This window comes from Xiphophorus maculatus, chromosome 7, assembly GCF_002775205.1.
Source record: "Xiphophorus maculatus strain JP 163 A chromosome 7, X_maculatus-5.0-male, whole genome shotgun sequence".
In the NCBI taxonomy this organism is placed as follows: Eukaryota; Metazoa; Chordata; class Actinopteri; order Cyprinodontiformes; family Poeciliidae; genus Xiphophorus; species Xiphophorus maculatus.
In genome coordinates this window covers 12,661,374-12,687,851 of record NC_036449.1, presented here as the reverse complement: position 1 = coordinate 12,687,851, position 26,478 = coordinate 12,661,374, and the positions used below count along the sequence as shown (strand labels likewise).

The 26,478-nt window shown below is 42.4% G+C and overlaps 2 protein-coding genes across 2 annotated transcripts; one reads left to right on the top strand and one right to left on the bottom strand.

Annotated features, from left to right (window-relative positions):
• Positions 1-1,283: 1,283 nt before the first annotated feature.
• rpgr (retinitis pigmentosa GTPase regulator) lies at positions 1,284-20,309 on the bottom strand. Its single transcript, XM_023336618.1, has 14 exons — positions 20,271-20,309; positions 19,845-19,970; positions 19,641-19,733; positions 18,882-18,944; positions 18,603-18,767; positions 18,363-18,512; positions 18,116-18,274; positions 17,271-17,426; positions 16,813-16,937; positions 7,237-7,446; positions 6,726-6,917; positions 4,121-4,301; positions 1,441-3,532; positions 1,284-1,371 (listed from the first exon to the last, which is right to left on the bottom strand). Exons 1-14 carry the CDS (start codon positions 20,299-20,301, stop codon positions 1,284-1,286), a joined length of 3,831 nt encoding a protein of 1,276 aa, XP_023192386.1. The 5' UTR covers positions 20,302-20,309.
• Positions 20,310-22,249: 1,940 nt separating this feature from the next.
• Positions 22,250-26,039, top strand: otc (ornithine carbamoyltransferase). The gene is made up of 10 exons (XM_005798068.2): positions 22,250-22,424; positions 22,530-22,668; positions 22,783-22,864; positions 24,011-24,098; positions 24,193-24,346; positions 24,420-24,542; positions 24,618-24,671; positions 24,753-24,902; positions 25,571-25,708; positions 25,790-26,039. Exons 1-10 carry the CDS (start codon positions 22,342-22,344, stop codon positions 25,847-25,849), a joined length of 1,071 nt encoding a protein of 356 aa, XP_005798125.1. The 5' UTR covers positions 22,250-22,341; the 3' UTR covers positions 25,850-26,039.
• Positions 26,040-26,478: the final 439 nt, after the last annotated feature.

The following is a 26,478-nucleotide window of genomic DNA, read 5'->3' as shown; positions in this document are numbered from 1 at the left end:
TTCAGACAACGTTCAACAATAGGAACATGACTAATCATGCAGGGAAAGTAAAGTGACTCACTAAAGTAACTCTACATCAAGCAGATGGAAACGGAAGGAGTATACAAGAAGCAATCAGGCAACAAAAAACAACTTTATTGCTGTTTTACAGAAATGAGCCTTGTAGCTTTATTATAAACACACAGCTCTGATTTGTTTTTCTGACACCATTCTTTAATTATAAATGCTTTACTATAACTGAATTGAAGTAGCAGCAGAAAATTGGAATTTTACTAGTGTTTCATATGTCAAATATTTTGGATTTAGAAATAAAGTAACTTTCACTTTAATAACCTGAACTTACTTCAGCTGCACTTACTGAAACGTCTTGCAGTGAATTAAGTTTGAGACAATCCTACATTAAATAGCATAGTGCTGACTACAGTATCAAATATTCATCACAAGTGCACCTCAATAAATTAAATTTCTTTAAAAAGTGCATTTACTTCAGTAATATAATTTAAAAAGCTAAATTCAAGTATATTATGGATTCATAACACAAAGTGAGACATTTTAAGAATTCACTTCTTAAAGTTGAGGATTAACCCAAAGCCCAAAATTCACGTTCTTGGAATGTTACATAAGAACAAAAAGTTTCGATTTAGAAATAAAATATATTATAATACATATTAGTATATGTATTATAATATCTGTTCATATAGTATGTATAATAATGTTCTGTGTCCAAGCATAAGCATGGAAAGTTATGTGGAAGGAAAATCTGATCAATTATCATTAAAATTTGCAGAAATAAAGGCTAATGTGTAATAAATTTATGTTTTATGTTTTCCCCTTTGAATGAAATTGCTGAAATACGCTGACTTTTCTATGATATTGTGATTCATTGAGAGAAAACTTAAGCAATGCACGACAACCAGGCACAATCTGATGTATTGTGTGATGTATTGCTTGATTTTACTGTTTTCCTGGATGTGTCATCTAGTGTAACACCAGCAGCTGCAACTGATTGAGTTTGACTCGCAATGAGGGTAATTATTGACTCAATGTATTTGCGCATTATTAGAGTGCAACAATACTGATGTCCAGCAGGAGGCAGCAACAGAACATGTTCAAAAAGTATCAACTTTCCTCATTAAAAAAAAAAACAAACTATTTTCTCTCTTCTAGAAAGTGAAAGTCCAAGATGGCCACAGACGAGTGTCCACCTTAAGGCATGGAAGCCCCAGTTCAGAAACCAGTATGTATCACCATGGCAACAGTATCTGTAGATGAGGCTGGAGGAGTCATTGCAGGTCCAGGTACTGAGGCAGAACATCGTTCCAGAACTGCTTGGATTCTTCTGGTTTCTTCTCCTCTGTGTCTCTCTGTTTGCTCCTCAGAGCGGGTCTGGGAGCTTCTCTCCGTTTCCCTGAAGGAGGAGAAGAAGAAGAAGAAGAAGACGGTGGCTCCGCCCCCTTTGAGCCTGTTGATTTCTCTCTCTTCTTCTGTTTCTTTGCTGTCTCTTGCACTTCTTCCTCATCTTCTTCTTCTTCACCCTCTTCTTTTTCCTCCTCCTCTTCTTCCTCCTCTTCCTCATCTTCTTCCATTTGTTCTTCCTCCTCCTCCTCCTCTTCTACTTCAACTTTTTCTGTTTGTTCTTCTTCTTCCTCCTCTTCTTCATCTTGTTCTTGATTTCCATCTTCTTCCTCCTCCTCTTCCTCTGCTTCTTCTTCTTCCTCCTCCTCCTCATCTATTTCTTCCTCTTCCTCACTCTCCTTTCCTTTTTCCTCACTTGCTTCCTCTTCCTCAGAAGCAGAGATACTTCCCTCTGTTCCTTCCTCTTCTTCTTCATGGTCATCTTCACTTTCTTCCTCTTCCTCAGAAGCAGAGATACTTTCCTCTGCTCCTTCCTCATCTTCTTCCATGCTTTGCTCTTCCTCCTCACTTTTGCTCTCTTCATCCGTTCCTTCATCTTCCTCATTCCCTGTGCTCCCCTGTTCCTCTTCCTCATTTTCCTCCTCTGTGTTCTCCCCTTCTCCTTCCTCCTCATCCTGTGTAGCCTCCTGTTCAGCTTCTTCGTCACTCGAAGAAAGCTCTCCTTCCTCCTCCTCTTCCTCACTGACTTCTTCCCCCTCTCCTCCACTCTCCTCTTTCTCAGTTTCCTGCTCTTCATCAGACTGCCTCGGTTCCTCGCTTTCTTCTTCCTCAGACACCGCCGTGTCACTTCCCTCCGCGCCCTCCTCTTCTTCTTCCTCATTCTCCTCTTCTTCACTCTCACTATGCTCTCTCTTGGATCCTTCACCGCTTTTTTCTTCTTCATCCTCACTCACCTCACTATCTTCCTCTCCTTTACTCTCATCATCACTTTGCTCTTCACTTCCACCTTCGTCCTCCTCGGCTGCCTCACTCGCCTCAGAGTGACTCACTCCTTCACCCGTTTCCATGCTGCTCTCCTCATCCTCACTTTCAGCATCCTTTGTGTCACTTTTGTTACTTTCTTCACCTTCCTCCTGAACGCTGGAGCTTGTTTTTCCCTCGCTCTCCTCTCCTTCTGACTCACTATCTTGCTCATCATCGTCATCGTCTCCAGGTTCACTCTCCCCTGCAGCCTCGCTGCTTTCTCCTTCCTCATCCTCGCTTTTGCTTTCCACGTCACTTCCCAACGCTTCTTCATCTTCTTTTTGCTCTTCATCACCGGTGTTTGTCTCAGTCATCTTGGAATCATCGTCCTCTTCAGAGCCTTCTTCTTCTCCTTCTTTATTTTCAAAAGTTTCTTCCTTCCTGATCTGCTCAGCCGGTTCCTGCTCTGAAGGATCATTGAATTCCTCCTCATGTGCATCGTTTCCTAAATCTGACAAGATGCTCATTTGAGCATCCTTCTGTGTGCTGTCGTCCCTTTCCTCTGAATCAGAATGCAACATCGCAGAGAAGGACGGGTGCATAATTGCACTCTGCTTTGCGAACTGTTTGACTTTCGGTGTTTCAGGTTCTGGAGAGGCAGCTCTGTCGCTGTCGGCCCGGAAAGCCTCCACATGAGTCACTGCCTCGCTCAGGAGGCCGATAGCTGCACCTGCGACCCCCGCAGCAGGTAGAAGAAATGCCGCGTCGCTCAAAATCTCTCCCCACGTCTGTTTTCCTTCCTGCAGGTCTTCGTTCTCTTTCCTTTGAGTTTCAGGTGCAAGTGTTTCCGCGGCGGGACGGTCAGAGGATTGCAAGGATTTAGCTCTGCTGACAGAAAGCGCCCTGGCTCTTGTGGGGCTTTGTGAGGAAACTGCACTGCTTGAGACTTCAGAAGCCTCTTCATGATGTGAAGAGGTCTGGCTGGGAGCCTCGGTTGTTTTAATCCTGGGTTTGGCTTTGCTGTTACCTTCCGAGTCCACATCAGCACCGTCTTCTTTCCCTCTTTTTCTCTGTCTAACTTTAGGTTCTTCTTCCTTCTTTTTCTTCTTCTCTTCAAGTAAATTCTGTTTTTCTGACGTTCTGCCTTCAGTTTCACCTGTTGTGCTTTTTGCATATTTTAACCCATCCTTGTCACCGTTTTTGATGCTTTGACCTACAGCAGAAGGTTTTTCTGCATGTTTGCTTTGACTTTTGACTGGTTTGGGTTTAATCGCCTTCACATGTGCCGATTTCACACTTAAACCCACAGCCTGAGGAGGCTTAGTAATTTCTGCAGCTTCAAGATTTTGTGATTTTAAAGGCACTGCTGTGTTTTGAATATTTCTCAATGTGCGTTCAACCTTTTTCTTTGTTGGAGTGAAGTTGAGTCGCTTTTTGTCCTGCTGCTTCTTCACTTCAGGGGATTTTAGATCAGTGCTTTTATTCTGGATCGCAGCATCATCCTTTGAGATGTTTTCAGTGGTTATTTCCCTATTATCTGTAACCTTTAGAGTTGAGCTGATCTTGTCTGAAGAAGATGATGTGTTCCTTCTTTTTGGAGTCATTTTTAGTTCTTTCTTAAAAGAGTGCTCGGTCAGTTGATCTTTTTCACCTTTTTTACTTACTTTGGTCATTGTTATCGGCACAGGTTGTTGTGTTGTTGTACTTTTCTTGTCATGTTTTGTCGATTTTATCTTATAGATCTTGCTTTGGCCGTCTTTTACTTCTGGAGGTTTTGTTTTGCTGGTGGTAATGTTCTGACGGTCTTGAGATGTGACTCGTGCTTTTCTCTTCCTGCTTTTCAGTGACAACTCTTCTTCCTTTCTGGAGTTGGAGCCTGTCAGAGCCTCTGCTTTGAGGTCTTTGGGCGAGCTTTGGCCACTCTTCTGGTCTCCACGAACCTCTAGCTCTTTGGCAATTTGAACTCTCCCAGTTCTGGTTTCCTAAAAGACAGAATTGAATTTTTTTTTATGTAGATTGTAAAAATGTGTGAACAGGAAGGACAAGGGAGATTCCCAACACAAACCTGAGCTACAAATTTTGCTATTAATGACTGAGCTAAACATTTTAATAATTTTAATATAATCTTTAACAAATCAATGCATAAAATATTATAATTATATATACATTGTTTAGAAAATACATTAAATCGCTGGGGTATATTTTAAGAATAAGTGCAAAGAAACTTTTGTGCAAAAAAACTGCAGCCTTGTCTCTAAGCTCCTTCATGTTCATTGTTCGTGGTGTATAGTTTTCATAAGTGATTTTCATATTCATGGGAATTTTCTGTTTGGGTGACCTTGAAAAACTAGTATATATTTTTATTTTAACCAGCTAAAAATATTTTTCCTACAACAGTGCAAAATTCCCTGCAGTCAAAATGACCAAAATAGGTAGAAATTATCATACTTCACAGAACTCGCTGTACAATTCATGCAAGGAAACTGTTAGTTGTGTAGGTTACGAATCAGGACTTTGTGGAAAAATGCTAAGAAGATAGTTCTTGCTGAAAGAAATAGATGCCGCTAAATACAGCACAATTTGGGGTAAAAAAAAAAAAAAAAAGAAAAATACTGTAACAGACCTTAAACATACAACTAGAACTATGAAGGGATGGTTCAGATCAGGATTCCTCAAAAAATACCTTAGGGGTCGGTGCAACTTTTATATGTGTCCCTGGTCCAACACACCTGAATCAAATGGCTGAATTACCTCCTCAGAATGCAGTCAAGTTCTTCAAAGTCCTGCTTAAAACCTGACTGTTTGACTCAGGTGTGTTCAAGACAAGACAAGAAAAGTTGCAGGACACCAGCCTTGGAGGCTTGGACATGAAAACCCCTGGTTTAGATTCTCACTTTTGTAGCCAAAACTATAAAAATATTCTAAAGTTTGACATCAACACAGTATTTTACCACCAAAAATAAAATATTCGCTGCAAACAATGGATGATGCAACTCAGACCTTATATTAAGTCTTTATATTTCTTTAAGGCATGACTTTCAACGTTCGTCTGCAAAGGATGCTGCCAGTAATGACTACAGGACAAACATCAGGTAAAAGAAATAAAAGAAGAAGAAGAAAAATTCAAAGGAAAACTTTGACCGACCTTCCAAAATACCAGGCAAACTACAAATGTCAAGGCGACTGGAAAAGATTACAAGAAAGTGAAGCAAAATGCAAAGAGTTTATCTGTAGCTCAACGTTTTGTCATTTTCAGACTCTATTTGGCTTATAATCCATTAAATTTAACGCTCATGTACAGAAGCAAACACGTCTGTCGCTGCTGTACATTTACACCCTCCATGTGAGACAAGACTGGGTCACTGGACGCCACATGTTGGACAAACCTGCTGCGCACAACAACAACGCAGGAGACTCTGTCACTGCTTGCTTCAACGCTGGCTGTGGAAACACTGATGAGATGTGGCAAGGTTGCTGCCAGCTTTTCAAAAACACTGTGTGTGTGCGTCTGTGCATGCAGGTGGGGGTGTGCGTGTGCATGTGCGTGTGTGTGTACATTCCTGAGTCTGAGTAAACACACTCTGAAAAGCTTAATTAGTGCTGGAAACTGAGAAATCACAATTTGATTTAACATTTCACTTCAGTTTTAAACTGAGTGGAAAACTCCTGTGCACCATGTGCTTTCCAGAACACGCCAACACACACACGCATATACACACACGTATACGGCATATATGCTGACGTATGCAGATTTCCTGGAAAAGTGGGTGAGCGTTCAACTCTGCTGTTTCCTGCCCTGAAGTGCTTATAATTTAGAGCAGAAAGAAGAAACCAAAAGTGGATAACAACACTCAGCAGAGTGAGTTTTAATGACTCTATGCTACATCCATCTCCTCCATCAAACATCACACCCTTGCATAAGCTAATAAAAACCTCTTTTCTCACCATATATGGCAAAAAATCCATATGGTTTCTCTCATCTTCCACTTCTTGAGAGATTAGCTGTCCCCTTCGAGCTTCTCCCTCTGAAACAAGAACAAAGGACTTTATTGACTGCAGATACTTTAGTTACTTGCTTGATGAATGGATTAGTTCAAAATACTTGTTTGTGGTCCTTTCTGGTCCAGGTTATTATCAGAAACACGGATGAGGGGTCTGTTAGGGCTGCAGGGTTTGTTAGGTGGGAAAGCATCAGACGGATTATCATTTAAGGCTCTGCATGCTGCGCTCCTCACAGTCTTTTCAGAATAGGCAGGACTCTTTGAGTTATGATTAGCTCTAGACGTGGACGAAGATACAGAAGAAGGCAGCCTTTTGGATTTGGACCTGGAGGAGACGGCGGTGGAGGCTTTACTCCGACATGAGAGAGATGATTGTGAACGTGGGCTTGGCGGCTTGGAGGATACGGACTGAGATCTGGGGGATAAAAGCGGGCTTGCTGGTGCCGCTTTGGGGGAGGAGGTGGGGGTGGGAGCATCCTTTAGAAGCTGCTTCAGGTTTGGGATATTTCTGGATGTCTGCCAGGAGGTGCTGAGGAAGCCAGAATTAGGACGAGGGGGAGTCTGAGGCAACTCTCCAAACAGCTCCACAAAGCTTTTCTGAAAGGGCAAAAGAATCTCAGAGTTAAAGGTTTGAAATTCATCTTTGTAGCCTCCACAGCACAGCAGAGTCAGAAAAGCTGTGTAACACTCCTCCCTGCTGGAGCTAAACTGTGACTGCAACCAAACAAGAAATATTTCCAGGTTTTAATTCAATTAGATTTTGTGGCATTACCATTGTTGTTTTTTTTTATATTATTGAAGTTATTTTAGCAGGAACATGCAGTCATTACAGAAGACTTTTATTTTTACAGACGTGTTTCTGGACATCCCACATGATTGTGCTCTTAAAATGAGCCGTGAGGCGTTAGGTTCTCACTTTTTTTCTGTGGCGAGCCCGAGCGGCTAGCGCTGAGAGAGGGACGACTGCAGCTGGGTCCATCGGAGAGTCTTTGAAGAGGTTTTCAGGGTCGTCTGACTCCCAGAAGAAGTCTGTAATTGCGGCATCCTTCTGTGACTCTACGCCCTGACTCTGTGCTGCTGGTCTGGGGACAGCCAGAACCAGAGTGTGGTGACCACCGCAGGACACCTAAATAAAGACACAAAATAGTACCGTTGATTAAAGCGCATTCACTTGCAGGATTGAAATTGCACATTTTGGCATTTATTGTCTTATTCATTGTGTTACCCTTTAACTTTTTCACACTTTGTCACCTTACGACCACATACTTTTGTAATATGGGGGGTTTTTAGGGCAAAGCATCTGTGAGCATCAATCAATCTCAAGTCTTTCCACTGATTCTCAGACTTTTACTGGGCCGTTAAAACACACTAAAAATGTTTTGAACCAAACTACCACGTTGTAGATCTTAACTTTAGATATCTATTTCTATACTTTAACTATGCTTCAAACTTCTCCATAATGTTCCCCACTGTGTTCCTTGGTCTTCATGATACTGTTTGTTTATGTAACCCCTCAGGTTATATATATATCACTCTTTTCTCCCCTTAAACAGTAGTAATCACGTTTTCTTAATTTGGTAAGTGTTTTACACTCACATATTGTTATTTACTACCGCCAGTAAATGCATCAGTTTTACTTGGCTCTACCTTACTGGTCAGTCAAGGGCAAAATCAAGTTTAAGCAATTTGATTGGTTGTGACGGACTGGGGTGAGAACGGTACTGGAGGTGTACGTGCCGCTGCTACGCACAGTCAGTCAGTCGGCCTGCGGCCGTTCATGGACGAGGTTGGACCTGTGCCGTTGTGGACTATTATATTTTTTTTATTGCTAACCTTTTGGAGCTACCAACTTTTCCTGAACGCTTTGCTTGGTTTTTCGAGCCACGGATCCGGACCACGCTCAACGTTTTGCTTGGATTTTGGAGCTGCAGATCCGAACCACGCTCGTGAGCCGGAACGGACGGTGGGACCGAAGTTGGAGCAGTTTTATTGCCGTTCGTTTAAAACTGGTAATCCATGGTGGGGTGAGTAACCCATTCCTCGTGGTTGTTCTGGGAGCCGCCATCATTGGAACTGCTATTCCGAGGACGAATGCTAACAGAGTCTCCTCAGGCCTGCAACGTTTGAAAAGCCAACGGACTGCTTTAATAACTCAAGAAACTGAATAGTGTGGTTGATGCCAACAGTATTTGTATTTCATACATTCAGCTTTATTGTTTTTGTTTATTGAATACCACTTGTTTAAAGGGGTTGTTTTGAACAGTTCTGGTTCTGAGACAGCACAGTTGCACTAAGTGTGCTTAAAATCTTATTACTAATCTATTGGGGTTGTAATATTGAGTGTAGCACTTCCTGCGATTAATATCTAATTAATGGGTGGGATACCTTCTGTGCTATTGTTCCATGGTGCTGAAAGTTATCTGTGCTCTGTTAATGTGCATTGCCCTTGGTTTATTACTGACCAGTACGGTTTATTAAACTGGTACATATTCAACTTTACCATCTTCCTTCCTTATTTTAGTATAAGGTCACAGTCACACTGCATTTAGATCTTACTTATAGCTATCTTAGTCTTGCTCTTGTGCTCAGTTACGCACTCTATTCACTACATATATTGTTGCCAATTAATACATTATTTTCTCATTGTGAGGTAGTTGATAGAGTGTAGGTCAGAGAATCTGGGCGCTGTTCATAGGGGAAAACTAGAACAGTGGTTACATAAATGGAGGCACCGCTGGGATATTAGACCGAGTAACTGTCCTACAATCAAGACTAGAAGAACTATAATCATACCACAATGGCCAACTCATCCCTCCCACTACCACCGTTAGAGCTTCAGACCTGGTGCAGCGAATCAAATGTAAATCCAGCTTATGCAGTTGTCGTGAGTGGAGTTCCCATGGACACCAGTATTGCGGATGTGGAAGAGTTACTGGAGACAGTTAAAGCCTTCGGCAGAGTACGTGTCCGAGCCCAAAAGTCTGTCCCTCAACTGAAAACTGACATACTGCTGTGTGAGTGTCGCAATCCAGTTGACCCTAGCAAAGCGCCTCCAGAAATATTCCCCCACACGGGTGAATTACCGTGGAAGCTAACTTTGCTTACTGAACCTGCGGAAGAACCAGACGAGTTTGCCATAAAACTAAAAAGACTGCTTGAAAGTGAAGGAAAAACATTAGCAGATATTGAGCCCTTGCTTTCCCAAGAGTCAAATCTGAAACAGGAGCACCCTTCATCTATTATTCGGGCTGTTGGAGAACTGTTGGAAAAAGTGAGACCCCCACAGGAGAACAATGCATTTCGCCGACTACGAGTTTTCTCTGGAGTTACTCCCACCCCTGCTGGTGAAGAGACACTTGAGAATTGGTTGGAGCAGGCACAATTAATGCTCGATGAATGTGATTGTTCTGCCAAAGAGAAGCGGAAGAGGATTGTTGAGAGTGTAAAGGGGCCAGCGCTTGAAATAATACAAGCTATACGCTGCAATGATCCAGACACACCCCCTCAAAAATTCTTGGAGGCAATTGAAAATGTATTTGGCACCACAGAATCAGGTGAAGACCTATATTTTGCCTTCAGATCTATGCAGCAAAACCCAAATGAAAGACTTTCAGATTTTGTTAGAAGGCTGGAGAAAGTTCTCACCAAGGCTGTTCAAAAGGGTGGTGTCCCTCCTGCCCTAAGAGACCGTGCACGAGCTGAGCAGCTGTTACGAGGTGCTGTTGAATCTGACATTATGCTGCTGCAGCTGCGGCTAAAAGAAAGACTTCACAATCCCCCATCCTTCATGGCACTGCTAAGTGAGGTACGTGCAGATGAGGATCAGAAAATGCTAAGGCGGCATACTACCAGTGTGCGACAAGTTGGCGCAGCAGACCTAAAGGCACCAAAGCTCTCTGAAATGGATGCCCTCAAGGATCAGATAAAGGAGCTTCGAAGCCAAGTACAGCAGCTAACAGTAAAAGGACAAGATAGCCCTCACCTAATTGGAGGAGTGCCACAAGCTGTGGCTGCACGTTCTAATCCTGAGATGCATGTGTTAAAAGAACAAGTTCTTAGTCTCCAACACCAGTTCAGCCAACAAGCTACACCACCCACGGCTCCCATACCTCAGCCAAGGAACCAAAGAAATTCTTGGCGTAAAGATAGAGAACCCACAAAGTTTGCCAGAGAGGGTTCCAATGTATTTTGTTACCGTTGTGGCGAAGATGGCCACATTGCCACCAATTGCACCTGTCCTGAAAACTCTTCCAAGGTCATCCGAAAACTAATTCAGTCAATGCAAAAACTGCAACAAAGTCAAAAGAGAACCAGCTCACGGTCTTCAGAGCCAGAAAGAAAAGGTGGCCAAGTCACTGTGAGCCAAATTGGTCCTCCCACACCCAACCAGATACCTACAGGTCTCATTGGGGCACCAACAGTAGGCCAAATTATTATTGAAGGCCAGCCTTGTGATGCCTTAATGGACAGTGGCTCCACTGTTTCTATTGTATTTGAGGGCTGGTATACCCAACACCTATCCCACTTACCATTACACCCCATTTCGAGTCTAGACCTTTGGGGCCTTGGCCAGAACAGTTACCCCTATAAAGGTTTTATCGCTGCTCAAATACAGTTTCCTGAGGATATTGTAAAAGGTGGGTCCCGGACAGTCTTGGCTTTAGTCTGTCCAGAACCGAATGGTCCCGAACAGCAGCCAGTGATTATTGGCACAAATGCACGGACTTTCATTCATGAGCCACAATCCAAAAGGGCATCAAAGAACAACAAGGTGGCACAAACTATGCGGGTGTGCACACAGTCCATCCAAAAGTCACCTGTGACCCCAAACAGAGCAGCAGCTTTTGTGAAATGGGTTGGACCTGGGCCTCTAACTATACCCCCTGGTTCTGGACTTACAGCTACATGTAAAGTGTCCTGCTCAGAATCTTTGGAGGACAGCATACTGGTGATTGAGACACCTGTTACCAGATCCCTTCCTGCAGGGGTGCTAATGCCCTCATGTGTGCTTTTGTCCATGGACATGGATGCAGAACAATTCCCTCTGTTCCTGAAAAATGAAACGGCCAAACCCAAGTCCCTTCCTAAAGGCACGGTCATAGCTCATGTCCATAAAGCTGACATAGTCACCCAGATACAGCCAAGCCAAGTACCCCACCAACGACTTGACCCGACAGTCTTCAATTTTGGTGACTCCCCCATTCCTGAAAACTGGAAAGTCCAACTATCACAAAAGTTGGCTGAGCGACCTGAAGTTTTCTCTCTGACCGAATGGGATGTTGGACTTGCAAAAGGGGTTGAACACCACATCCGACTAAATGATTCTAGACCATTTCGAGAACGGGTAAGACGCCTGGCTCCCGCAGACATTGATGATGTCCGTCGACACTTACAAGAGCTTCTTGCTGCTGGCATAATTAAAGAATCTCGTTCACCATACGCCTCCCCAATTGTAATCGCAAGAAAGAAAACTGGCAAAATTCGAATGTGCATTGATTACCGCACACTTAATTCCAGAACCATACCAGACCAATACACACTTCCGAGAATAGACGATGCCTTGGCCTGCCTCACTGGGAGTCGCTGGTTCTCTGTGCTCGACCTTCGCAGTGGCTATTACCAAATTGAAATGGCAGAAGAAGACAAAGAAAAAACTGCATTCATTTGCCCATTGGGTTTCTACCAATTCGAACGCATGCCTCAAGGGATCACAGGTGCCCCTGCGACATTTCAGAGATTAATGGAGAAGGCAGTAGGCGATATGAATCTCCTCCAGTGTCTAGTCTACCTCGATGATCTTATTGTGTTTGGTCGTACTCTGGAAGAGCATGAAGAGCGACTTCTGAAAGTGCTCGATCGCCTGAGAGAACAAGGGTTAAAACTGTCCATTGATAAGTGTCAATTTTGCCAACCCCAAGTCAAATACGTTGGTCACATCGTGTCTGCTGCTGGCGTCGCAACAGACCCTGACAAGATAAAGGCAGTGGCGAATTGGGAACCTCCAGTAAACCTAAAATCACTGCAGTCCTTTTTAGGGTTCTGCGGTTATTACCGCAAGTTCATCGCCAACTATTCTGCCATAGTCCGGCCCCTCACAGATCTTACAAAGGGTTACCCACCAACACAAAAGAAACAAAGGAAAAATGAGCGCATTGTCACACCATACTATCACCCTTCTGAGTCATTTGGAGAGCGATGGACGCTAGAATGCACTGAGGCGTTTCGAAAAATTATCCAGTGCCTCACCCATGCCCCAGTCTTGGCCTTTGCGGACCCTACCAAGCCGTACATCCTTCATGTGGATGCCAGTCTTGACGGGCTTGGAGCGGTCCTTAATCAGGAACACTCTGATGGCTTACGCCCTGTTGCATTTGCTAGTCGCAAGTTGAGTCAGTCAGAGAGAAACTACCCTGTTCACCAACTAGAATTCTTGGCGTTGAAGTGGGCAGTCGTGGATAAGTTCCATGATTATCTTTATGGGGCCCGCTTTACGGTGAGGACAGACAATAACCCCCTCACTTATGTACTTACAACCGCCAAGTTGAACGCAACTGGTCATAGGTGGCTAGCCGCACTTACCACTTACGACTTTGACATCCAATACAAACCCGGCCGGGATAATGTGGATGCTGATTGGTTGTCCAGAAATGCAATCGGTGATGAACTCGGTTGGAGAGTAATACCCCCCTCTGGAGTTAAAGCTCTTTTCCACCCTGTGGACAGTACCAAGTCCTCAGAGCACCCAGAACGGCTTATTGACCAACTGGGGGCCACACCGAGTGCTGTTCCTGATGCATATGCTTGTTTTACTCACCTGCAGTTAAGTCCTCTGGAGAGACTAAGCAAACTGGACCTGGCCAAAGCACAAGACCTAGATCTTGTAATAGGTCCTGCCAAGAAAGCAGTCCAGGATGCGGTCTGGCCCTCCAACAGACATCCTGACTTATTGCTTCTACAAAAGGAAAGTTCAAAACTCCTGATGAAAGATGGCCTGTTGCATCGAAAAGTTTCCAGGCCTGCCGGCCTCCAGAACTTACAACTCGTTCTCCCAATTCAGTTCAGACCACAAGTACTCAGGGCTCTTCATGATGAGTCAGGGCACCTTGGAGTTGATCGCACAGTTGAGCTACTGAGAGACAGATTTTTCTGGCCCAAGATGGTCTCCGATGTGACAGACTACATCAAGAATTGTGGCAGGTGTGTTGCCCGCAAGACCCTACCTCGACGGGCTGCACCATTACACCAAATCACAAGCAATGGCCCTCTCGACCTAGTCTGCATAGATTTTTTATCTATTGAGCCTGATTCGAAGGGAGTGGCCAATGTTCTCGTTGTTACAGACCATTTCACCCGATACGCCCAGGCCTACATCAGCAAAGATCAAAAAGCCTCAACCGTTGCCAAGATTTTGGTTGAAAAGTTCTTTGTTCACTACGGGCTGCCTGCAAGGATTCACTCTGATCAGGGGCGTGATTTTGAGAGCCGGTTAATCAAAGAACTTCTACAAATGTTGGGCATAAAGAAGTCTAGGACAACTCCTTATCACCCCCAGGGTGACCCCCAACCAGAGCGTTTTAACCGCACACTCCTATCTATGCTGGGCACGCTCAATCCCTCTCAAAAGCAAAAGTGGAGTCAACATATCAGTTTGCTGGTTCACGCTTACAATTGTACGCGGAACGACGCTACCAGTTACTCACCATACTACCTTATGTTTGGTCGTGAGGCTCGTCTGCCAGTTGACCTTTGCTTTGGTACATCTCCAGATGGCACAGACCACCAAAGTTACCTTCAGTATGTTGAAAAGCTAAGAGCAGAGTTGCAAAAGGCTTACAAACTGGCACAAGAAGTTGCAGACAAGAACCACCAGCGCAACAAAAGATACTATGACACAAGAGTAAGAAATCAAGTTCTAGGACCAGGAGACAGAGTACTTATTCGAGCTACAGGTGTACCTGGCAAGAATAAACTTGGAGACAAGTGGAGCTCAAGCCCCTATATAGTGGTTGAAAAATTGCCAAGCCTGCCGGTTTACAAGGTAAAGCCAGAAAGGGGCAGAGTCATTGTCAAAACCTTGCATCGTGACCATTTACTACCTATTGGGCACCTGGTTCGGTTTCCTGTTGATCATGAAAAGAAACCAGAGTGCCACCGACCAGAAACAAGGTCCTCAGCAGAGACCAAGACGAACAGACCTGATGACAGTGCAATGCAAAGAACTGACAAGGAGATCATGTCTGAGACGGAGGAAGACGATCTGTGGTACCTATCCACTGCTCAAAGAGAGTCTGTTTCCCAAGCACTAGATCTCCTTGCAGATCACTTCAACCGCAGAGAGTCTGCTGTCACTGCAGACCCAACACTAACTTCAAACAGTGCTTGTCCAACAGAGCCTATGAGTGCTATTACTGTCTCAGAGGCTGAGGAGGAACCAGAGGTTAGGCAGCTGCCTGACGACCCTGTGGCGGACGCAGGTCTAGCTGGGGGAGCGCTCCCTTTGGCTAGTCAGTCTGAAAGCAGTGCAGAGCCCCTCAGTGATCATCAGTCACGTCGAGAGATTAGACCAGTCATTCGGCTCAGTTATGACAAGCCTGGACATTCCATCGACAAGCCATTTGTGATAGTACACCGAGGAGTGAGAATCACCATTGAAAGAAGGAGCCATGCCCCTGTGTTCCAGTGTGTGCCTCCTGCAGTTTAGCTGGGGTTTTCTGACAAGTAATTTAGCCACCTAAGGGTAAATTGATTTGTTCTGCATAGATAGTCCGATGAGGGCATCTGGACTTTTAGAAGGGGGAGGATGTAACCCCTCAGGTTATATATATATCACTCTTTTCTCCCCTTAAACAGTAGTAATCACGTTTTCTTAATTTGGTAAGTGTTTTACACTCACATATTGTTATTTACTACCGCCAGTAAATGCATCAGTTTTACTTGGCTCTACCTTACTGGTCAGTCAAGGGCAAAATCAAGTTTAAGCAATTTGATTGGTTGTGACGGACTGGGGTGAGAACGGTACTGGAGGTGTACGTGCCGCTGCTACGCACAGTCAGTCAGTCGGCCTGCGGCCGTTCATGGACGAGGTTGGACCTGTGCCGTTGTGGACTATTATATTTTTTTTATTGCTAACCTTTTGGAGCTACCAACTTTTCCTGAACGCTTTGCTTGGTTTTTCGAGCCACGGATCCGGACCACGCTCAACGTTTTGCTTGGATTTTGGAGCTGCAGATCCGAACCACGCTCGTGAGCCGGAACGGACGGTGGGACCGAAGTTGGAGCAGTTTTATTGCCGTTCGTTTAAAACTGGTAATCCATGGTGGGGTGAGTAACCCATTCCTCGTGGTTGTTCTGGGAGCCGCCATCATTGGAACTGCTATTCCGAGGACGAATGCTAACAGAGTCTCCTCAGGCCTGCAACGTTTGAAAAGCCAACGGACTGCTTTAATAACTCAAGAAACTGAATAGTGTGGTTGATGCCAACAGTATTTGTATTTCATACATTCAGCTTTATTGTTTTTGTTTATTGAATACCACTTGTTTAAAGGGGTTGTTTTGAACAGTTCTGGTTCTGAGACAGCACAGTTGCACTAAGTGTGCTTAAAATCTTATTACTAATCTATTGGGGTTGTAATATTGAGTGTAGCACTTCCTGCGATTAATATCTAATTAATGGGTGGGATACCTTCTGTGCTATTGTTCCATGGTGCTGAAAGTTATCTGTGCTCTGTTAATGTGCATTGCCCTTGGTTTATTACTGACCAGTACGGTTTATTAAACTGGTACATATTCAACTTTACCATCTTCCTTCCTTATTTTAGTATAAGGTCACAGTCACACTGCATTTAGATCTTACTTATAGCTATCTTAGTCTTGCTCTTGTGCTCAGTTACGCACTCTATTCACTACATATATTGTTGCCAATTAATACATTATTTTCTCATTGTGAGGTAGTTGATAGAGTGTAGGTCAGAGAATCTGGGCGCTGTTCATAGGGGAAAACTAGAACAGTGGAATCTGGGCGCTGTTCATAGGGGAAAACTAGAACAGTGGTTACATTTAATATTCATATTACCCACAGAACAAATGAATTTATACTGAAATTAAATCACACACAGTCGGACTCTATTCACCAAACAGGCAACATTTGTATGTAATTGACTGTATTGGAGTTTATTTTAGAGGTATCAGTTTTAAAAGTGTCAAATACACAGAGAGACTATGCATAATTGTATTTAGTAGAAGTATTTTTAACCTATTGATGAATTTCTTTCCACTTCACAACCATGTACTACTATTTTTGCATTGGATAGTCACAAAAAAAAATCAAGAAATTATGACGGGGATGTGGCTGTAACCTGAAAAAGTGTGAAAAAAAAGTGCACAAGGTGAGAATATGTTTTTGAGGCACTAAAACAAATAATTATAATAATAATTATGACTTTTTAAAGTACTTTTCCATTGATATTTTCAGTTTGTGAGACTCCTAACTTACTGATTGCACGCTGTACTTCAGGAAACGGGTGCACAGTGTTGGGCTGAACTGGTTGATGAAGTTCTCCTGCTGTAACCCCAGTTTTCCATAACGGCCATCACCAAATGTGTAGAGCAGTCCAGCATCTGGAGAGGAGATGGGCAAATTTGCATTATTTGACAACAAAATAAATTTACAATTAAAAGATAATAAAAAATAAAACACAAGGTCAGCATTTCAGGTCATTTATGTTGTTTCTCCTGACAAACAAAGTAGTGAGAGTGAGGTAACACCAAAGTGAATTTTTTGTCATTTTGCAATAACTTTACAATAACTTGCTGACTGCTCACAATCCCTCCACATAACTCTACTTCAAAACATCTGATCATACTGTTCCTGCCGTTTGCAGCACATCAAATGTGCATGCGGAGCTACAAACGTGAAACGGGAATAGCATTTTCAAATGATAGCTGGTTTACTTGTAATCACAGCAGTGTGGTTTTCTCCGCAGGCGATTCGTCTGGCGCTGCTGTTGTGGAAGCGCTCCAGTGGTTTTGGCAAATGAAGTTCAAACTCAAACGTCCCGTGGCCCAGCTGACCGTACTGACCTCTGCCAAACGTGTACACATCCTCCTCTGGCTCAGGAACAGAAAAATGGCAACACAAAAGAAGAGAAATTTAACCAATCACAATTAATGGTCAATTTACTTATCTGCTGTACGAAAGCATAAATCACTCGTGTTTGATCTTGGATCTTGATTTACCGGTTTACTAATTCTCATTTCAGAACGATAATTGCACTTTTCGTTCAGTGAGCTGAATAAAAATAGTGAGCAAAGTTAAGTGATATTTGCCAGCAGTTTTTTGAACCATCACTTTATCTATTCAAAACAGGACAATTCAGAGAAACAGGTATATTCATAAAGTATATATGATCATTTATTTATTCATGATGAAATAGTTGCAATTTGAATGACTCACTGACCGACCGATCGATTAATTTAGAGGTACCACACATTTTAACAGTTTTCTATGTTATTTTATGTGATATCTCCATAAAATTACAACAAAAATTAAACATATAGTACAAGGAATATGTTGACATATTACTGTTAGTAAAACTACTCCCTTTTAAAGCCAATTTTCCACAAATTTGAAATGTTTACATGCATTTTAAATCACCAGCAAGACAGAATTGTAATTTTTTTTATTTAACCATAAAAATTTAACTTTACTAGTTTTAACTCGTCTATTAAAATTAGACGAGTTATCTAATTGTAAAAGGAAAGAGATTTTGTCTTTTCAGTTTATCCTGTCAACACACCTGTTAGTGCCACAGTGTGCTCCCCTCCACAGCACACCTGAATGACACTTCCCATAATGCCTTGCACTTGCTGGGGGACTCTGTGATTAGCCAGCTGCCCCACCTGGACCCCGAGTCGTCCATTTGCACTTTCACCAAAGGTGTAAAGTCCACCGTGCGCTGAAACAGAATTATTAATGGATAAAAGGTTACGAGTCTGATCTAACTGGGTCAGAGCAGGTCTGGGTTTGGTCGAGCAGCGTCGTACCTGTCACAAACGCTGAGTGGCGATGCCCACAAGATACCCACATCACCGCCTGCCCCACATTCAGCTCTCTAGGTTCTGCTGCAAACGCCTTGTCCCCTAAACCGATTTGACCCACGGAGTTGTCTCCCCACATGAACAGCCTCCCTTCCTCTGCACACACACACACAGAGTAGAGCAAATCAAGCTCAACACCAGTCTACATATGTTTCCTTTTATTTTTTTCTTTACGACTAATCAGACCTGTTAAGGCAGCTGAAGTGCTGCTGCCAGCAGCGAGCATTTTGACCGGTGCCGACTCACAAAACGGACGCAGCAGCTGAAAGGATTTGGTGTTCTCCCTGTGGCCCAAGCCGAGCTGTCCCTTCTGGTTCCTGCCAGCCCCACAGACGCAGTGCTGAACTGAAACTAGTTGCAAAACAAGATCCGGTTCAAAAACAAGACATATAAGGAACTAAACATTTGGTTTTAATGCAGAAATCTGACACATCGCGATTTGAGATTGTTTGTTTTACATCTTACATGTGCAGACAAGTGAGTGATCTCTCCCACAGGCCACAAGCTTCACCTTTTCAGGCTTCAATGCTGAGAAGTAAACAGCCTGTTATACCACAAGTTAAGTCTAACAAGGGCAAAGTACTTTACATTTGAATTTTTAAGATGTCATGACTGTATGATTGAAATGTCCGCAGATAAAAGAAGGGTTATTGGCATTTTCATGTTTTCTGAAATGTCATTAAACCAAGCAATAAAGCTTTAGACCTGAGATAACGTGATACATTTACAGAGGCATCTCTCTTACACCTTGAACTTTTTTTGCACTTTTTTCCCATAACAAGGAGATTTATTTTCTGCTTGTGACCGTTAAATGTCTCAAATCAAACCTTATTACACATATCATGTAAATACAATCAAAATATACTTTTCAAATGATAATTTCATTTATTAAGGCAGTAAAGCTATTCAAACCAACCTGGCTCTATGTGGAAAAAGTAATTGCCCCCAAGTAGCTGGATGTGCCATTTTTGTGTTTTATTCAATTTTGTTTGATTATGTGAAACATTTAAGCATGACACAAAGTAAGATGAGATGAAACCTGTAAGCATGCGTTTCTAGTTGTATGTTAAGGTGGGTTTTATTTTTCAGATTTTTTTCCTAAAACACAATTATGCTCTCATTTGTGCTGAGCTGTAAATAAGATCCCCCAAAATACAAAATACATATTCCGTGCAAGACACTATGTTAGTAAAAAAACTTACTACATTTGGTCTGTGTGGATACCTTTCACAGAGGTGGGTTTTTTGGCATCTGGTTTTATCTTCAGTCCCAGTTGGCCACCAGTATTACCACCAAACATGAGCAACCTCCCATTTTCTGCATAATTAGAACAAAAGTCTGCTTTTATTTGCTTTTTTTCAGCAAAACAATACACATCCTTAGTCAGAAATCCGCCTCTGACTGAAATGTTTGTATATGTGTGTGTACCTGTGATCACAGCACTGTGCTCTTTGCCACCGCATATCTCCACTGGACGGTCATTTTTCAACCAGAACTGACTGGGAACATCGTTAGCAAAGCTGCTCTTCCCAAATGTGAAGATGGCTCCTGTTTCTGAGGGGGGTGGTAAAAAAAAAAGTGTGTGTGAGTCACCTCTCTGCTGCTGCTGCCCTGACAGGAACAGTGCTTCAAATCTAAGCAGGTCAGCAAGTAACCGCAGTTGTCTAAGTTAACACCGGTCAAATCCCAGCACAAGCTGCTGTCAACTCTCAGGAGATTTAAGCAGCAGCGGACAGAAATAGCAACAGGTTTACAAGGTTTGCACGGTAGAAATACAGAAACTGACACTTTAAAAAAGAGAGGATGTCTACTCCTACATGTATGTTATTCTAACTAGGCTTGTGTGCCTCTCACCAGGTATGTCTGCATCGGTCCGGCCAGGCATCTCCTCCGTTGTCCCGGTCTGCGCCCCGCAGCTCTGTGCAGATTGCTGCTGTAGATCAGGGAGAGCTCAGACTGGACTAAGCTGGACTCGTGCGACCCATGGATCCGAAATAAATAAATAAACGACTATATTTACTAGTAAACATAACTAGTAAACTATTATGTTTACTAGTGCAAAACACTAGTAAACATAATAAACAACCTTAAAATAAAATTAAACTAATTCAGGGGCTTACAGTATTTTTAATCCTAAATGGTAGAGAAAGGAAAAGTTTAGAAAGGTCTTTTTACTGGTTACTGTTTAATTTGGGGGACAGGGGTCGCTCATTTTCAACGCTTAAAATGTTATGTTTTTTATTTGAGAAACCTCGGACCAAAAATATGACTTGGGGATACAGAGCCAGTGGCGGCTCCAGGGGGGCGCTAGGGGGTGCTATAGCTCCCCCCGGAAAGTCATAGCACCCCCTTAACACTCCCAGAAAATATTAGATTTAAATGTTTTTTTGTTTTTTTTCATTGATTTAACATTAATTATATGTAGTTGCTGCGGCATTTTCATCAAAAGACACTAAATAAAAACAAATAATTATATGCTGAGTTTAAAAATAATAATAATAAAAAAAAAACATCCCGCAAGAGGATTTGAACTTTGTTTATGTGTATTTTCACATGATGCCGGCTCCGCCCCCATGCAGACGTGGAGCAATCCTCCCCCAATCATTCCAGGGTATTTGTCATCAACTGACCAATCCGCGGTCGCAATTTGTCAGAAAGTGTATTGACTTCAACGATACCGACAGTGTTTATCATAGCAAGTCAGCACAAAGGTAACCGGTTGTAAGCAAAACATTTTTTTATCATAATAGTGATAATCAAATCAAGCCCTGTAGCGGTTAATTAAGCAATTAAATAAACACAAGTTCATAAAAAAAAAACAAATATGACAATATGACCCTTTGCACCTGACGTCACTCTACACCACGATGGATATCCAAACCTATGCTCTCCTGTATAAAGCCTGTCAAAATGCGTACATGTGGTAGCCTAATATGGCTTTTATTTAGTTGATTTCGCAGTAAAATGGTCACAAGGTGCTGCGCGGTCGGTTGCACAAACAGACAAGAGTCAAAACCAAGCTTGTCATTTTATTTTAATGAAGAATGATGCGGAGATGGATAGCAGCAGTCAATCATAATGACTGGCAGCTCTCGGTGTAACCGCGGATTTACAGCGAACACTTTATACAAGGTAAGAAGATTAACATTCATAAAAGATCCGTCATAGCATCCTCAGTAAAATGCTTAGCTCCTCCTTAGCACCTGCAGAAAAAAAAAATTCTGGCGCCACCACTGTACTGAGCCTATTCAAAGTAACACACAGGAGGTTGAAAAAGAGAAAAACCTCTGATAATAAAAAAATGTTTCGCTCTCCGTTGCACGGTGGTGATGTCATGGCCATGTTGGACCCAGACACCGCTACATGTGCTCGGATGTGGGTCCGCTCCTCTTCCTTTAACCGGGAAGACGATTGGAGTCATCCGTGCAACGAGCGCGTAGGCTGGCGCCTCTGAAATGTTATTGTTGTGCAATTTTACACCACTAGAGGGCAGTGTTGTATCGGTGACAGGAGAATCTCAGAGGAGTTTAACCCATAAAAATGACAAACGAAATACACGTATCGTGCTGCTAAATTTCTTTACGTAACTTCTGGGTACTGTAGTTAATAAAAGGCACTCGTTCTGTGATACTGACGCTTTTTTTAGCCATCATTCTGCCAATTAATGACCCTTCAATGGTTTCACCAACCCTAAACTGAGCACTGGTTTTCTAGCTGGGACATGATTACGATCGCTTTTCGGTGATCAGTTCCCAGCTAAACTGAAAGCAGCCCCAATCAGCAGCTGCAGTTTAAATCTCTCTTAAGCTCCACCCACTCGTAGAACCCCAAAGTCCCCCCGGCGATTAAAACGTGCGGACCCCATGACTCACTGATCCAAAAAGTCGCTGATCCTTGCGCTCTTTTTAATTTCCTTTAAACTGCGATGCCTTTAAATCTTTTCTCTGTCAGCAGTTGCCTTTTAAAATGTTTGAAATCTTCTCATTACAACCCGCAAAGAGGATTTAGGTAAGCAACTCCAGTTTATTTAGAGGTGATTGCACTAAAAACCATCTTTTGTCATAATTGCGTGGTTGTGTAAGTCTAAGTCATACATTACTGCTGCCTTTCCAGAGGTGGAGCCGCTTCCTTAAGCTCAGTGAGCTTAAAAGGTCGCAGTTGTCTCACACTTAAAGATTTCAGCTCCGATGAAATCAAGAGGCTGCTGTGGGTATCAGCGGACCTCAAGCGTCAGATAAAGCATGGAAAGCAGGTATTTAACTAAAGGGAGCATTTCAAAACAAAACAAAAAAAAAAAAAAACTGGTCAACAAGTTCATATTTGCTTTATGGAGTTTGAAAGAAGCCAAATGCTATTTCTATTTCAGTATCTGCCTCTTCTGCAAGGAAAGGCGATTGCAATGATATTTGAGAAGAGGAGCACCAGAACAAGAATGTCCACAGAAACAGGTGCTCGGTTTGTGTATCAGCATCTACGTGAGGATTTAACAGGGAACTGTGTTGCCTTTACTGCTTTTAGGACAGAAAATAGCGTAACAGCATGTGTTCTGGTGGTGTTCTCTGCCCTGATACTCTTAATGTCTGTCATTGTTAACAGAAACAAAAGATCTGCTGGAAGGCAAATTTTCAGGGCAAGCCTGTGACAAAACGCTGAGCTTCATCCACTGGGTGCAGAAAGGGGCTTCATTTTGTCACAGTACTACCGCAAACTTCAAGTTATCCTATTGTGGTTTTATAGTTTATATCAACACAAAAGCATACATACACGTTATTATCCTTTTAAAATAAAAATCTAAAAGTGTCTAGCAATTTTTACTCTGACGCCTTCAAATAAAATCCAACTGATGGTATTCAGAAGTCACCTACTCACTAAACAGAATCCAGCTGTGAGTCATTTTGTCTCAGTGTGAAAAAAGAGAGGTATGTTGGAGAACCTTAGTGATCAAGTGGCGTCGTGAAGACCAAAGAACTCAGCATACAGTTCAGGGACAAAAGTGTGGCGTTTAAATCAGCTTTTGGTTGTTAAAGACTTCCTACATACAAAAGACTTTGTGTGGAGGAAAACAAACACTGCAGCTGTGCATCAACTTGATAAAAGATACAGACTCTCCTTCCATCAGGACACTAAACACACAGTCAGAGCTACAAATGAACGGTTTAGATCAAAGCATGTTCATGTGTTCGAATGGCCCAGTCAAAGCCCAAAGCTCATTCCAATTAAAATTCTATGTTCATAGATTATCTCTGCCCAATAAGACAGAGCATGAGACATTTATTTGTGGTGGAAACACTAGAACACTTGAAGTTGTTCTTATTTTCAGAATCAAATTTGAAAGCCGTGCTTCATTTTCTTTCCCCTGCTACAGTTATGCAATATTCTCTATTGATCTATCACACAAAAAAATCACAGGAAAACCTATTGACATTTGTGTTTGTAATGTGACAAAATACAAAAAGTTTAGGGGTTATAAATATTCTTGGGGGACCTATTTTCTATTTAATGTGTAGTATGTACGTTCAGAGTGTTATTTTTATGTAATCATTTCCCAGTATCTATGAGACGATTCTAAATAGAAAAGTTTATTCATATTTCAGGTTTTGCTTTGTTGGGTGGACACCCCTGCTTCCTAACCTCACAGGACATCCACTTAGGAGTAAATGAAAGCTGCACCGATACGGCAAGGTAACACACACGTACACACACACCCAACTATATTATGTTAACTTGTGGTGCTGCTGTTTTTACTGAACTCGGTGTCTCCTATCTTTCTGCATAGGGTTCTCTCTGGACTTTGCGATATTGTTTTGGCGCGGGTTTACAGTCACTGCACACTGGAGGAGCTGGATCGAGAGGCTTCCATCCCCATCATTAATGGACTCTCTGAACTTTATCACCCCATCCAGATTCTGGCAGACTTCCTCACCTTACAGGTGGCATTTTCCCCCAGCATATTACAACTTTTATATATGATCAACTTTCTTAATCCCTGATGTTTTCTTCTAGGAGCATTATGGGTCTCTTAGCGGACTTACAGTGAGTTGGATTGGAGATGGAAACAATGTCCTCCACTCCTTCATGATGACTGCTGCCAAACTTGGGGTTCATCTGAAAGTTGCCACACCAAAGGTCCGCCTCTTCTTCTTAGACCATCATGAGTTCTGATGGATTTTTCTGTCTCACTGAATGCACCGTTCTCCACAGGGTTATGAACCAGACAAGGGTGTAACTGAAGAGGCGCAGAGGCTGTCCAAACAAGTGAGGTTCCAGACCTCTTAAAGTCATTTATCGGTTAACAATATTCACCCTGAGTTTTTTCTAACCGCGGTTCTGTCTCAGCATGGGACCCAACTTGTTCTGACCTCAGATCCGATGGAGGCTGCCCATGGCAGCAATGTGTTGGTCACCGACACCTGGGTCAGCATGGGCCAGGAAGAGGAGAAGAAAAGGAGGCTAAAAGATTTCCATGGCTACCAGATTACAATGCAGGCAAGCAAGAGGCTTGTTTTATTCAAATATCAGCTAAATTACTCTGTAGTGCCTTCTCATACATATCACTTGAGCCTTTTCCTATATTTTCTCATGTTACAACCACCAAATGTTGATGTATTTTATTGGGATTTTACATGACCTGCAATATTTCTTTGCAAAATATCTCAAGCTCAGTCAGACTGATGGAGAGGGTTTTTGAATATCAATTTTCAAGTCTTTCCACAGCCTGCAACAGGTTTCTTTCCAGGACCATATTTAGCTCTATTCATCTTCCTCCAGAAGAAAACATAGCATGATACTACCACCACCATGCTTCACTGTAAAATGGAGGTGTTCAGGGTGCAGTGTTAATTTTCAAAGGTTAGTTTGAAGCTCCTCAATAATTTTCTCGGTGACTTGTCTGAGTTTTTGAATGCACAACATACTTTGTATTTTGTCCTTTTCTCTTTCCAATTTTGTGACAATTTGTGAAGGTCTGTCACATTAAATCCCACCAAAGTGAGTTGACATTTGTGGTTATAGCGTGAGAAAATCCCAAACTTCAGCAAGTCTGAAACTATTTCTGGACACTAAAATCCAATGCCTATTAATTAGTGGTATCACTCCAGCAACTTCAGAAATTATTTATTTAAATTTTTTTGTGATGGGGGATTGGATGAACACAGACCGGAAATGTGGCCAAACCAGATTGGACCTTCCTGCACTGCCTTCCCCGGAAGATGGAGGAGGTGGACGACCAAGTGTTTTACTCATCCCGCTCCCTCGTCTTTCCTGAGGCTGAGAATAGAAAATGGACCATCATGGTGAGATAGCAGGTAGATACTTCATATTTACTGCTCATCATTATTTATGGCTACTAATATCAGCTGTTTTACCTTTTTCAGGGTTTGATGGTTTCTCTTTTGACCGACTACACTCCACAGATCTCTATGCCAAAGTTTTAAACTTAAGGTGGAATTTATTTTGGACCTACTGATGAAGCAACATGTGTTAGCAAAATTTGTGTTTACTTTTATAATTGTTACATTTATTAACAAGGAAACAGTTTCTGAGTTATTGCAATTTATTTCCATCCATCTGAACTTGATGGAGGGTGCCAGCAATAAATAAAAGGATTGTGTGCGTTGTGATTGATTCATGTTGTAGTAAGGTCACAACTTTATCCAAAAGCGTGAAAATCCTTTTTGAGACATAACTTTGTTAGATTAACCTGAGTTCAGTTCAGACGTTGGTCTGATTCTGTTTTGTGCAAGTGCGACACCAAGTGGTCAAAGCCAGTATCGCCTTCCGGTGTCTGATTGGAAGACGGTAGATGACGTGTTTTGCTTGGGATGGGAATTACGGCCCTTTTCCTGGATCCTAATAATATAGCTTGTCTCTGGACATAACATTTTGTTTTCATAACTATGCAAACTTTGGGTGTAAAATAATTGTCCTTTATAAGACTGCACAGAGACACACAAGACAAACAACCATGCATGCACACATTAATACCTAAGCGTAATTTAAAACCAAAATAATCAGACATTCATGATTTTAGATAAACACTGAAATAAAGTGTAAGTTGTAGAAG

What these genes read in the sequence shown, in the direction of transcription:
- rpgr (XM_023336618.1), bottom strand. Translation starts at nt 20,301, where the DNA reads ATGCCTGGCCGGACCGATGCAGACATACCTG. An exon ending in TATCCCCCAGATCTCAGTCC is followed by an intron (nt 4,302 to 6,725) that starts GTATCCTCCAAG and finishes TCTGTCTTTTAG; the next exon opens with GAAACCAGAACTGGGAGAGT. An exon ending in ACGAGTCACATCTCAAGACC is followed by an intron (nt 3,533 to 4,120) that starts GTCAGAACATTA and finishes CTTCTGCTGTAG; the next exon opens with GTCAAAGCATCAAAAACGGT.
- otc (XM_005798068.2), top strand. Translation starts at nt 22,342, where the DNA reads ATGCCTTTAAATCTTTTCTCTGTCAGCAGTTGCCTTTTAAAATGTTTG. An exon ending in AACCCGCAAAGAGGATTTAG is followed by an intron (nt 22,425 to 22,529) that starts GTAAGCAACTCC and finishes CTGCCTTTCCAG; the next exon opens with AGGTGGAGCCGCTTCCTTAA. An exon ending in GCTACCAGATTACAATGCAG is followed by an intron (nt 24,903 to 25,570) that starts GCAAGCAAGAGG and finishes GGATGAACACAG; the next exon opens with ACCGGAAATGTGGCCAAACC.